General features: G+C 38.6%; 1 protein-coding gene across 2 annotated transcripts; it reads left to right on the forward strand.

Moving 5' to 3' along the window:
• Nucleotides 1-498: 498 nt before the first annotated feature.
• Nucleotides 499-13916, forward strand: C4BPB (complement component 4 binding protein beta). 2 transcript variants are annotated; one of them, XM_001372768.4, is made up of 7 exons: nt 499-607; nt 861-960; nt 1496-1669; nt 5066-5248; nt 8051-8144; nt 12622-12721; nt 13718-13916. In XM_001372768.4, exons 2-7 carry the CDS (start codon nt 900-902, stop codon nt 13856-13858), a joined length of 753 nt encoding a protein of 250 aa, XP_001372805.2. In that variant the 5' UTR covers nt 499-607; nt 861-899; the 3' UTR covers nt 13859-13916. The 2 variants fall into 2 exon arrangements, with proteins under 2 accessions (XP_001372805.2, XP_056671825.1); XM_056815847.1 differs by lacking the exon at nt 499-607 and adding an exon at nt 635-653 and having other exon boundaries at nt 864-960.
• The last annotated feature ends 425 nt before the right edge of the window (nt 13917-14341 follow it).

Here is a 14341-nt window from a genome sequence, read left to right on the forward strand (position 1 = left end):
AACTGGACTAAAAAATTAATCCATCTGAGCTCAGTCCTGGAAAATCAGGACAGTAGCTCATTGTAAGATTTTGGAACTCTCATTTTTAAAAAATTTCCCTGCTTCCTCTTTGGGGAATAAAACTAATAAGAATCAACAGGATACAGAGAGATGACCCTTTGCTGGAAGGTTGCAGACTCTCACCAAACTTGGATCACTTTCCTCACAAAAGGAGATCTTTCTTCTCTCCATTAGATGGGGCAAGAATCCATCCTTTCTAGAATGCAGGAGTGCTTATGGTTTTAGGAAGTGAACTCACTGATAAGGAGGGAAGGACCACAGGGCAACAGCCAAGGAGTTAGGGTTAGGGTTAGGGTTAGGGTTAGGGTTAGGGTTAGGAGAGGGAGCTAGTACACACCTTTGCTTTTCTACCCTTCCCCTTTTTGCCTTCTCATGGCCAACTTCAGCTTCTTTGGTCTTGACCTTTCATCAGGCAGGGGTGGAAGATAACTATTGACAAATATTGACCAAGATCGATAGCACAGCCCATGGACCAGATCTGTGAACTGAAGCTAAGTTTGGGGTACAAAGGTGATGGTCAGCCTGGTTCACTATTCCCAGAAACCAGGTATTTCCAGAAACTAGGTGGTGGTGGTGGTGATTGTTTTTTAATGGTCTTGGCTGCTTTTCTACTCCTCTCTATTTTTGCAAAGGCTACCTTTTGCCTCTGATACTGTTTTCCTGTGTTTGCTCATTTTTTGTCTTAGGGGACACTTTCTTGGCCTAAGTGACCTTTAGATTTCCCCTTGTAGTAGAGCCAGGGGAAAACAGAGATCTCTTCTGGTCCCATAGAGTAACAGAATATTTCTTTCTATTGAAAGCAGGTACCTTGGCTGCAATCTCAATCCTGAAACGATCAGATGAAGTCTTGGCTCATATCCTGCATTCTGGTTACTGAATGGCTGCTCCCTACCTCAGGAGGTAAGTCTATTTCTTCTCAAGTTCTGTTAATGGGGCACCTTAGATCAGACTTGGGTATAAAAGGACCTGCTTTCTTGCCATGCAACATCAATAGCACCTCGAACCTCTGTATATTGTAGGAGTTCGGTCAATATTCTATAACTCCATCCAAAGAGGCAATTCCGAATCATTTATTCCCTCTCCCCAGAGATGGGATCGGGGAGGGAAGAGAGTGAGTGGGATTGAAATGCTATGCTCGAAGGTCCTGGATGACCATCTGATTTTAGCCAGGTTGAGAGGACTTTGAACTTGAGTTCAGGGAAAACCCTGATGCTCTTTTAATCTGCACAAAAGTAGGAGATTGTCCTGCATTTGGAAACCCGTTATGGAAGAAAGGATCTGGGTTAGAAACAGATTGAATGGATGCAGACATGAACCAGCATCCAAAGTCTCAGTCAAGAGGGAAGCAAGGCTGCAATGGAGGTCTAAGAGCCCAATAAGGATGCCATTCCTTCCTGAATCTTGAGTAATGTCTTTTTCTCTTTCTCTTCCATAGAGGATTGTCCCAGTCCTCCTCCAGTCAACAATAGCATTCTTGTAGGAACATGTATGGAAGGAAACGTTCTGGGAACTTACATCTGTATCAAGGGATACCACCTGGTAGGGAAGAAAGAACTTCTCTATAATAATACTTCCTTGGAGTGGGACTCTCCAGCACCCATATGCCACTGTGAGCCTGTTTCTCTTGCTTTTGTACATAGATTTATATGAAAAAGCTAATAGACAATACTAGTGTGGCTAGAAAAGAGCTAAGGAATCGAGTTCTGCTTTTAGAGAAACTAAAAAATAAACTTTTATATTTATATATCAATTCTATATTTATATTTATATCTTTATTATGGGAAATTATATAATTTAATTTATTTTTATATATTTTCATATAATTTATTATATAAATATACTTATATAATTTATATTTCATATCAATTCTTTACATTTATATAATTTACATTTAACTAATAAATTCAATTAAATTTAAGTTTAAATAAATCCATTATATAAATACATATTTATGTAAATATATTAATTATGTTTATATAATTTCCATTTATTCATATACCTATTTTTAAAGATCTCTCTAGGGATGAAAATATTCAGTAACAACACATAGCTGAGTAACTGTTATCAAATTAAGTATACCTGTTGACTATAAATTCTTCATAACATTGAATTGAATGTTTTTATAATTTAAGTTTATTTCCTCTGGGGGAGCCAGGGAGTTTTTTTAAGGGGGGAAATCATAAACAATTACCCTTTGCCTTTTCTTCTCTACCAACCAACTATTTAATTAAGCACACACTAAGTGACTGGAATTGTGCCAGCCCCCAAGGATACAAGACAAAAAAAAAAACTAGTCCCTGTTCTCAAGCAGATTACATTCCACTGCAGGTAAAGCAATACAAAGTATGAGCAAGAGAAAGGACAGTAATTTTGGTGGGGGAGATCGAGCATGACCTTATGGAGGAGAAGAGCCCTTGAACTACAATCTGAATTGAACTAGGAAATCTAAAAAGTAAGGATGAGGAGGGAGTGCATTCCAGGTAGCGGGGGAGATTCTATGCAAAGGTACGGACACGAAAGATGGAATGTTGTGTATAAGAAACATCAAAGTAAGCCTGTTTGGCTGGAATGTCGCTGGTGTGAAGGAGAGTGATATTATAAGCTTACGAAGATAGGCTAAAGCCAGATTATAAAGGATTTAAAGTGCCAGGCAGAGGACTTTTATGTGAAATTATACCTGTGCATATTCTTAAGCAGAGAACAGCCATCTCATGACATATACAGTGCTCACAAGTTTCTGGAAGCAGAATTATAAAATCTCCGTATGGGTTGTCAACAGGCAGAATGTATTTCACATGCACTAAGGATTTGCCCTTCATTGGCCAGTTTCCCCATGTATTTGATCCTATGGGTCATGGACCTTTTTGTGCCAGGAGGGAACATGGTCAGAATATCTCTCTGGCCACTGTGGAGGATGGATTGGGAGCAGGGCCAGAGACTTGAGGAAGGGGCACTAATGAGGATGCTACTACCATAGTACAGGTGAGAGGTGATAAAGTCCTGGACTGGATTGGCGCTCATATGAATGGGAAACAAGGCACAGATGTCAGCGATGTTAAAGGAGCAGAGTAGCGAAACTTGGTAGCTGATTGGATATCAGGGATAGGGCGGGGCTGGAGATGATAAAGATTTGGGTGTATCTCCAAGATTTCAAACCTGGATGACTGAAATGACAGATGAGCTCAATGAAACTAGCCTAAACCATACCAGCTTCAGAAGATCAGAAGATCATAGATTTAAAGCTGGAAGAGGCGTTTCCTCCTTGTGACCTAGTTTAGATCTGGAAGTTGTTTCTGACTGTTATTGGCACCTCTCCAGGTTTTCTGAGTCTAGGTCAATAGCCATGGACCTGTAATTTCATCAGCCTGAGGAACTCTTTTCCCCAATACAGACTCAATGTAGATCGTGATTTCAGTGACTTAGAAAATAAGTTTTAAAGAGTTGCCCTAAGTTCAATGAGGTTAAGTGACTTGCCTGGTGTTGGAGGCAGAATTTGAACTCACTTCTTCCTGACTCCAAGTTCTATTAATATGATACTATTTTATGCCTAAGTAGATAACAAAAATAACAGAATGCCAGAGCAGAAAAGCACTGAACATGAAGTCACAAACCCTGTGGTTGTGGTTGAGTACCAGATGGGTAAACAAGCATTTATTAGGCACTTACTGGGCTTCAATGACTGTACTAATGCGGAGTGTATAAAGAATGGCAGAAAAAACCCAGGCAGGCCTTTCCCCTCCCTCCAAGAGCCTAGATCCTGATGGTAGAGATAACACATGGATAATGAAAGGCACATAGAAGATGAAAGGGAATCTGAAAGAGGACTAAGAAAACCCTCCTTTGGAAGGTGGACTCTGAGTAGTCTTGAAGGTAGTCAAGGTAGACTAAGAGACAGAGGCTGGGGCTAGAGTATCCTAGGCATGACAGGCAGTGAAGGTAAACAGATGGGAAACAGTGTTGTGTTCTAGATACTGCAAGGAGGTCAATGACATTGGAGGATAAAGTGAGTGGAGGCAATAAAGCATTAAAAACAACTGGAAAATTCCAAAGGGGGCAGATTATGAAGGTTTTTAAATAACAAATAAAGATTTTATTTTTAAAATTTTAAATAACAAATAAATAATTTTTAAATAATAACAACAAAAAAGGTTTTTAAATGCCAAAAAGAGGACTTCATATTTAATCCTGAAGGCAAAGAGGGATCCATTGATGCTCATAGAAAAGGGAGTTAATGTGGTAAGATGTACATTTTTGGAGTCTTTTTGGCTGAAGAGTGAAGGATGGATTGGACCAAGCAAAAGTATATATAATATTGGGTAAAGCACTTCCCTGGGTGTGCCATCATTTCCTCCTCAATAAAATGGGAGTCATAATATCACCTACTTCCCAGGGTTGTGAAATTCAAATGAAATAATAACAATAAAGCACTTAGAATAGTGTCTGGTACATATGTGCTATATAAATGCTGGCTATTAGCATTATTATTTCCTCATCTATATAATGGGAATGTATTTATGCTCCCTACTTCACAAGACTGTTGTGAAGAAGACTTTTTTTTAGCTTTATTAAGTGCCATATTGATGTTGTTATTATCAACATTAAAATATAACCAACCAGTCATTGAACTTTCGGAGTATATCAGTACAGATACAGCAGGAGGACAATTTCACTTCTATCACTGTTGGGATATTGGAAAACATTTTGTTCAATGTCTTTTAATTATAGCTATAATTACTGATTTATATTCATCATGTGGTCCGCTAAGACTAACAGGTCCTTTTCTGTCTTTTGGGTTTTTTTGCTGATAGCTTTTCCTTCCTTCCTACTTTTTTGTTGCTTACTTTTTGACCCCCAGCACATTCTTGCTCTTGTTCATACTGAATTTGAATAGTTATTCCCTGTTGCTCTTCATTTTGTTCCCAAAAAGGCTAGATGTTTTGGCCTTAGCCTGTCTCTCCCCCTGATATATAACACTTTTGGAGGCCCTGACTATTTTCTCCTTTAGTGGGCCACTGTCCTATTCCTGTGCTGGTTAATGGTCAGATGAATTCCTCAAATCTGGAGCCTGTTTCTGAGGGGGAAGTGGTCACTTTTGAATGTGACACTGATTACATCCTGAAGGGCAGTAATTGGAGCCAGTGCCAGAAGAACCACATGTGGATACCTCCCCTTCCCATCTGTAGCACAGGTAAGTTTAAGAGAGACTCCAGTGAGCCCTAACAACACTGCTGTGGGGTAGGGGCATCTATTTGGGCAATCACTAAGGACTGGATATCTGCCACCTGCCATGACACTGTTTTCTACCTTATTATCTAGAAGGAACAGCTAGGTGGGCATTGAGTGTCAGGGTAATAAGAGTGGGTGCTATATGATAAGAAGCTTTCAAATGGACCTTCTTGCCTGAGTTTCCATCCCTATTTCTTTTGGGTAACTTTCTATTGTCTGACACGGGGGCCAAGAAAGTAGAAATTTCTGCTTCAAAGACTGACTGTACTCATTGTGACCAGTAACTTGCCTTTTCTCCAGGGATGCCCCTTTCCTACATGTGCAGTGTACTACATCTAGCAGATGCTCAGGGAATTTAAGGAACAAACAACTTTTACTACAATGTGAGAACACTTTCAGGTACAAAAAATATCACTTCCAAGACTACCGAGTCCAATTAACTTGTGCCTGGTCCAAGTATTCCTTCACCTCTTTCAAACACTCAGTTGTCCATTCCCATATTGGTCAACAGTAGAATCTGACTCTAATCTGAACCCTTGAGGTTCCTTGCTAATTCAACCCTATGCTTAGTTCCATGACAAGGAGAAGTTCTTTTCCTCAACTCCATAAATCCAGGGAGAAACAGGACTCATTTTATCTGGGTCTCAGCTCTCCCATCTCAGGTTCAGGTCAGTCAAAATAACTTTTCTTAAGTTAGTAATTCCTATTTTTTACAGTAATTCCTTTTTTGGTGTTCAGTGGTGTCCAGCTCTTTGTGACCCCTTGGACCATGACTATCCAAGGAGTTTTCTTGGTAAAGATACTGAATGGTTTGCCATTTCCTTCTCCAGTAGATTGTTTTATCAGACAATCAGAGATTAAGTGACTTGCCCAGGGTCACACAGCTAGGAAGTATCTGAGGCTGAGTCTAGCTTTTACTTTTCTTTTATTTGGGAATGTATTTAATACACTGATTAATTCACTTAAGCTGTTTCCAAGCTTTTAAAAAATCATTGGTATGTTTGATTTTTATATAATTTTCTCTTCCAAATATATCCCTTCAATCCAAATGCCCTGAGAGCTATCTCCTATTTAAAAAGATAGAGTAGAAAAAAAGGAACAAAGTCAGTTCAATAAACCTAAAAAACAGATCCAACTAAGTCCAGCGATGTATGCAATGTTATGTACTGTAGCAATGGAGTCCTTGGTGAGCCAGAAACAGGAATCCCAGGTGTAAAGTCCACAGATGGTCTCTTCCAAGCAGATATTCCACTCTTCAATCACTGTCCAGCAGAAGCCTGAAGAATGACTCGACACCACAGCCAGTAGATATTAAAAAGGCCAGTATCTTGATGGATGGGTTTCAAGATGATTCCCACATACCCCTTCTCCTTCCTCTCTCAGGTCCAGAGTGGCAGTTAATCAACTGTCCCTAGGAGTTCTGACCCAACCAGGCCCAGGAAGATTCTGTTCTCAAGCCCCTGTCCATCTATGCTTGCAACCTTTATTTTCCATTGCCACAGTGCCCAGAGTCTTCTGTTTCTAAAGCTATATTTTTCATTTCTTCTTTGGAACTAAGTTTGGTCACGATAATTACATAGCATTTAACTTGTTGTTGTTTCCATTGACTATATTGTTTTCCTGATTCTGCTTTCTTTACTTAGCATCTATTCATATAAGTCTTCCCATGCTTTTCTGTATTAATCACTTTCTATCTAAATGAGAATGAGAGAAGAGACAGGTTCTGCCCTCCTTTATTTTAATTTTTAATTTTTTTTTTAAACCCTTACCTTCCATCTTAGCATCAATACTGTGTATTGGTTCTAAGACAGAAGAGTGGCAAGGGCTAGGCAATGGGGGTTAAATGACTTGCCCAAGGTTACACAGCTAGGAAGTGTCTGAGGTCATATTTGAACTCAGGACCTCCCATCTCTGGGCCTGACTCTCAATCCACTGAGCTACCCAGCTGCACCCCCCTCCTACCCTCCTTTAAATAGAAGTAGATGACCATTTGTTGGGTATGTTAGAGCTGGCATTTCTTTCATGTCTAGTTTTGGCCTGGATGGCCTGAATTATGTTACAAAAATCAAATTCTGTGAATTCTATAATTCCCTACATTCCTGAACCATCCTCTGCTTAGCCAGTCAGTCCTCCAATCAGCAGTGAACCTATAATCATGAGCAACATATAGAGTCACAAGTTTTATAACTCTGCAAATAGCCGTGGACATCATCTATTGCTCCCTCTCCTTGTACTCTCCACTTTCACTTTTACAGATGAGGAAACTGAGGCTTGGGCTTTCTCAAAATTACATAACTAATAAGTGGCAGCCCCAGAACTATAGCCAGGGCTCCCAATTCCCAGAATACTTCTTTCTCCTGTTTTAAGTTATCTCTCACTCTGAGTTCTTACCACAACTTCTTTCAAAGGATTGCATGTACATAGTCCTCTCTTCCAGGTGATTACTTCTAAAGCATGGGTACTCAATAAATGTTCAGCAAATAAATACATTGATATTAATTGCCCCTGTGATGGGTTTTTGTTTTCTTTCTTTTGGCACTAACCAGAATGGATCTGGCTTCCAAATTCACATAGCGTTTGTGACAAAGAATTCTGATGCACAAAAAACCTGATATTTGGATTAAAGGGGAGGAATAAATAACACTTTTTGCTCACTCATTAAGGTTTAAGAAGGCAAAGGATGATGAGGAAGGGTAACCCCAGTGCCTAGAAATGGCTTTTGTACCTTGCTTTAATGTTCACTTATGACTTTTTTTTTTTCAAGGACAATGTCCACCTCCCAGGAAGCCAAAGCTTGGCCATTTTAAAGCAAGAGACTTCAATTCAGGGTCAAATGTTACTTTCTATTGTAATGATGGGTAAGTAAGATACCAAGATCCTAACTCATTATGGGGTGATGATAATATTTTGTTTCTTTAGTGCTTTAAAGAGTTTGTGGTTGGATTTTACAGAGATCTATATTCATAATAATCTTGTTTATAAAGGAGGAAACTGAGGCTCAGAGAAATTATGTGCCTTTCACATGGTCACTCACATGCCCCTTCAGTGTTAAAGCTGAGACTGGAGTCTAAATCTTCTTTTGACTCTAAGAATGATTCTGCTTATTTGTTTCAAGTATGTCTGACTCTTTGTGACCCCATTTGGTGTTTTCTTGATAAAGATACTGGAGTGGTTTGCCATTTCCTTCTTCAGCTCATTTTACAGATGAGGAAACTCAGGCAAACGATTTGCCCAGAGACACACAACCAGTAAATGTCTGAGGCTGGATTTGAACTTGGGTCCTCCTAAGTCAAGGGCTGCCATTCTATCTAGTGCAAGACCTAGCTGCCCCATGAGTAATTTGATTTCCATTATTCCTCTAACAGAAAACAGGAGCATTAGGCTCCCCTCTCTCCCAGCTCTCATGATTTACTTGTCTCAAGGAGAAACATAGCTAAAGTCCCTACCTGGGCTCAACTTTATCCCTCTGGATTCCTACTTTCTCTGTCTTAACTCTCCCTGCTCTTTTCTGGCTCTGAAGCAGGTCTAGTCTATTGCCATGGCTATCCACATCTCTCCATACGTAGTGGAATAGCAATCTGATTATCTGTTCTGAGACAGGAGTGGGTATTGGAGAGGGGGAGGATCCCATTTCCTTTAAATTCTATCCAGACAAGCTTTATTTATTTTAATTAAATTTTAGTTTTTTAATTAGCAAGTTTCAATTTTCTTTTCCTCCCACTCTTCTCCACTGAAAAAGAAAAAATTTAAAACCCTGTAACAAATATGGTCAAACAAAATGAATTCCTGCCCTAGACAGGTCCAAAAACATGTCTCTCAATCTGCCCCCTGTGCCCATCACCTCTATGTCAAAAGAAGGGAACATACTTCATCATGAGTCCTCTGGAATCATGGCTGGTCATTGCATCAGGTCTTCTAGAAGTGCTTATTTTTTCAGTGTTGTTATTGTTTAAATTATTTTTCTTTTTCTATTCACTTCGCTATGTATGTATCAATTTATGTCTTCTGAGGCTTCTCTGAAACTGCCTTTTTCATAATTTCTTACAGCAAAATGGCATCCCATTTTATTTACATGATTTATTTAGCTATTCCCTGTTTGATGAGCATCATTCCTTTGTCACTAGAAAAAGAGTTGATATAAATGTTTTTCTCCTTTCCATTTTCTTTAAATATATTTGAAGTAGAGGCCTCTGCCACTAAATCAATGGGCATATATATACTATTTTTTTAGAACATATTTCCAAATTGTTTTCTAGAATGGTTAGGCCAATTTGTTGCTTCACCAACAATGTTAATCAATGTACTTATTTCCCATACTCCCTCCAGCATTTGTCATTTTTCTTTTTTTGGTCAGCCTTGCTAATCGGAAGGATTTGGTATAGAATCTCAGAGATATTTTCATTCCTATCTTTCTGATTACTAGTAATTTTAAGGATCTTAAAATAAATTAATATTTTATTAATAATAAATTAACATTTTAATAATATTAAATTAAAATTGATAGCTTTGATTTCTTTTGGGGGGGAATTGACTATTCTTATCCTTCAGGTTTCATAATCAGAAAATGGCTCTTATTCCTATAAATTTGAATTTACTTCCTCATAAATCTTGGAAATGAGATTCTTCTCAGTGACATTTGCTGAAAAGATTTTTTTTTGTCAAAGATTTTTACCTATTTCATTTTAATTTTAACCATATTGTTTTTGTTTGTGCAAAAGCTTTAAAACTTTATGTAATTACAATTGTACATTTTATATTCTGGAATTCTCTGTGTCCCTTACTGAGTCATGAATCTTCCTGACTCCAGGCTCAGCACTCCATCTACTGCACCACCTACCAATAATGGTGAACCTTTTAGAGACCAAGTGCCCAAACTACACCCTCACCCCGCATGTGAGCCCCCTGCCCTATCCCAGGCAGGAGAGGGAGGAAAAGCTCCCATTGGACTCCCGGACAAAGGGATGGGTGATGAGAGAAATGTCTTAAGGCGTGTTAGAGAAGGGGAAGGGAAAAGCACCCACACACACAGCATGTGTGCCATAGGTTCACCAACACAGACCTAGACCATACACAGTGGTAGTACAGTGGATGGAGTAATGGGCCTGGAGGCAGGAAGACCTAAGTTCAAAATTTATGAGTTATATGATATTGGAAAAATCTTTTAACCTCAGCTTCATCATCTATAAAATGGGTTTAATGAGAGCACCTATTGGGGAGTAGTTGTGAGTTTCAAATGAGATAATAATTATAAAGTACTTAGCATAGTGCCTGACACATAATAAATATGATATAGATATTTAAGTGTGGTTATTAGGAAATAGCCTGAAGAATATAAACAAATATGAAGAATAAAACATTATTATATCTCTTATATTTCCAATTTAAGAAGGCTTTCATTCCAATGGAGGGGACAAGTACATATAAAACACACAACATAAGTATAATATTTAAAATTAATATAAAGTTATATATTATTAATATGAAGTTAATTACATATAAAATATAAAATCAATAAAAACAAACATCAACAACACTGTTAAATATAGGGTAGTTGGAAAGCACTAGGAGTTGAGGGGATCAGGCAAGGATTCTTGCCTGTGGTGTCTGAGCTACATTTTATTTTACTTTATTTTATTTGTTGAAACCCTTATCTTCTGTCTTAGAATCAATACTGTGTATTGGTTCCAAGGCAGAAGAGCAGTAAGGGCTAGGCAATGGGGGTCAAGTGACTTGCCCAGGATCACACAGCTGGGAAGTGTCTGAGGTCAGATTTGAACCTAGGACTTCCTGTCTCTAGGCCTGGCTCTCAATCCACTGAACCACCCAGCTGCCCCCCTGAGCTACCTTTTAAAGGAAGAGAGATTCTATGAAGGCAAGGGAGTATAGTCTAGACATGGGATAGCCAGTGCAAAAGATGGGGGATGGAGTGTCGTGTACCAGAAACAGAGATGGCCAGTTTGACTATATCAGAGTGTAAGGGAAGGAATAATGTCCAATAAGACTGGAAACAGTTTGGGACCAGATCATGTGGAGCTTTATGAGGTAAAGAGAAGAATGTATATTTTATCTTGGAGACAATAGGAAGCAATGTAGTTGGTTGAGTAGGGAGTTAATGGTCAGATGAGTTTAAGAAAAAGTACTTAGACAGCAGGGTGGGAGATGGGCTGGAGGGAGTGGGATGGGATGTCTGGAATCAGTAACCTAGAGAAGAGGCAATGAAGGTTGGAACTAAAGTAGCTGGAGGGAAGGATTTAGATTCCAGACAAGTTTTAAGGGTAGAGAACAATTTATCAATTGATTTGGGTATCTGGGGCGAGAGAGCGGGCAAAGTCTAGGACATTTCACAAATATTGAACTTGAGAGTCTGAAAGGATGGTTTTGCCTTCAACAGGAATAGGAAGGACACCTCCTGTCCAAGGGTCACATTCTGAACTTTTTTGTGTGTCCTGGACCCTGCTGGTAACCCTATAGGTAGCTTATAGTCTTTTTCAGAATAATGCTTTTAAATGCATTAAATAAAATATTTAGGATTATAAAGGAGACCAATTGCATTGAAAGATAGTTATCAAAATATTGTTTAAAAAGCAAGTTCATTGACTCCAGGTTAAGATCTGACACCATCTTTGTGGTATTGTTATGTAGTTCAAATTTGCTGGATGTAAAGCACTTTGTAAACCTTCAGGTGCCATAGAAATGTCAGCTATTTTCATAGTGGGCTCTATCTTGAGGCTCATTATATTAGATCAGCTCCATTCGATAGCCAGAAGCAATTTTCTTTTCCTATTTCAAAGGGCTCCTTTTTGGTTCCATGAAGTTCCCACTTCTTGACTAAGGAAGCTTCCAGATCATACTTTATTTCTAGATGAGAGATGACTAGTGTATCTTGAATCCACTGAATGGTCAAGCCTATCCATCTGGAGTTGGGAAGACCTGGGTTCAAGTCTGACCTTGGATACATACTGGATGTATAAATCTGGGCAAGTCTTTAACCTCTGTTTTCCTCAGTTTTCTCAAGTATAAAATAGGAATAGCAATACCTACCTTCTAGGTTTGTTGTGAAAATCAAATGAGATAATATTTGAAAAGTGCTTAGTATACCACCTAGAACATAATAGATGCTGTGTAAATGTTTATTCCTACCACAAAACTACCTTGTAGTATACACAACCAGATACTGAAGGAACTCTGAGTGAAAGGCATTTTATTTTCATGGAGACTGTGTGTGTGTGTTGGGAGAGGATAGGGACTTCCTACAGAACTTGCTCTGTCCCCCTTAAATGATACAGAGCCCTCCACTACAACTCAGTATGGCTGCCATCTCATTTCTTGGTCCAGGTACCAGTTAATAGGTGCCCAGAGTTTGCAATGCATGGATGGAGAATGGAGTCATGAGCCCCCCATTTGTGAAAAGATGGAAGTCAAGAAGGAAGCATCAGTAAGTAACAGTTTGACCTGGTTATCTTTAGGTATAGTGGGGCTTGTGGGTACAAGGGTTCATACACAGAACAATCCTGCAACCCAGAGTGTCTCCCTGCTCACCACGAGTCTCTCCAATAAGACCTAATGGGATGTGTATTGCTGGTGGTTTTATGATGATTAGAGCTTGGGATGTTGTGGTTTTCCCATCCCTAAGTGCAAAGACATAAGACCAAATTTCGAATGAAATCCTAACTTCCCATGGGTATTATGAAGTGCCTTTTTATCAAATGGTCTAAAAGATCCGAAGACTTCTTGCTTGTTTCTGTCCTTTCTGGCATTTTTCAGGACATCCTTGTAGCTTTCCCCCTTCCTAAATATAAGTAGGTAGTACTGTCACTAACAGCAAATTGTAAATCCCCTTCTAGCTTAGAATCTAAAGGACACCATTTATGGGCTGATTATAAGATCATAGATTTAGAGAAGGAAGGGATCTTAAAGGTCCTTTAGTACAACCTCCTCATTTTACTCATAGGTAAACAAGGCCCAGAGAAATTCAGAGCCTTCCCTAGATCACACAGGCAGTAAGACATCAGATTCAAACTTAGGTCTTCTGACCCAAAATTTTGCACTCCTTCTATTATACCATACTTTCTCAAAGACATCTGCAGGAGCTCTGAATGAAAGGCATTTTATTTTCACAGAGATTGTCCTCTCTAGTAATTTTTTTAATAATCAGAACAATTTCCATTATAGATTTTTTTATTACCTGCCTGAGAAACTTCCTTCTCTTTGGGTCTCATTTTCCCCACTTAAAAATAAAAGGATTGGATTTGATGATCTCCAGGGTCCCTAACAACTCTATTATAACATGACAATAATGAGAATCCCTTCAAGAGCTCCTGAATTTCTGAGCTCTCACTCAAGGTTTCCATTTCTCTAGAGATTTGCTGCTTCATTTGAGTAATGAACTCCCAGTTCCCTACTGAACTATAATATTGCTTTCTTTCCCAAGTGTGTATTTCAGGAAAACAACATTTGTGAAACTGTGCAAAGATGGATTCAGTACCAGAAAGCCAGTGGACAGACTCTAGAGGAACTGAAATATTCCCTGGAAATCAAGAAACTTCAGCTGGAGAAAATAAAGTTTTCATGAGTACAGAATCAAAGTGGAGAAGCCTTGGCTTGAATAAACTTTCTTTTTGATTCTGAAATGTGTTTATAATTTGCCTGACTTTTTTTTTATATGAGGATTATTGCTAGCTATAGCAATGAGAGAAGAAAAAGGGATTGAAGGAATTGGAATAGGTGATGAGGAAGTCAAGAAGGAAGAGTCAGTAAGAGCTTGATCTGGTTATCTTTGGTTATAATGGGGATTTGGGGTACAAGGGCTCATACTATAAAAATAATAGGCAAACTATAAAAACAATACAACAATGGATTGATTATGGGTTTATAAACTGATTTAGATACTCTTCTTGCTGTACTTATAAAGTATCTTCAGTTTATATCAGTGAAGTGAAACTCATAAGTGAACTCTTCAGGGTCAGGCACAAGGACACTAAGGAGACTCTTGTTATAAAAAACAAAATATTTATTGAAAATATAAGGATAAAAGGATTTCCAATTCTAAGGGATT

This window comes from Monodelphis domestica, chromosome 2 (assembly GCF_027887165.1).
Source record: "Monodelphis domestica isolate mMonDom1 chromosome 2, mMonDom1.pri, whole genome shotgun sequence".
Classification (NCBI taxonomy): domain Eukaryota; kingdom Metazoa; phylum Chordata; class Mammalia; order Didelphimorphia; family Didelphidae; genus Monodelphis; species Monodelphis domestica.

Coding starts and splice junctions, on each gene's coding strand:
- C4BPB (XM_001372768.4), top strand. CDS start 900: ATGAAGTCTTGGCTCATATCCTGCATTCTGGTTACTGAATGGCTGCTC. Junction 1,670..5,065: donor TCCAGCACCCATATGCCACT/GTGAGCCTGTTT, acceptor TTTCTCCTTTAG/TGGGCCACTGTCCTATTCCT. Junction 12,722..13,717: donor AAGTCAAGAAGGAAGCATCA/GTAAGTAACAGT, acceptor TTCTTTCCCAAG/TGTGTATTTCAGGAAAACAA.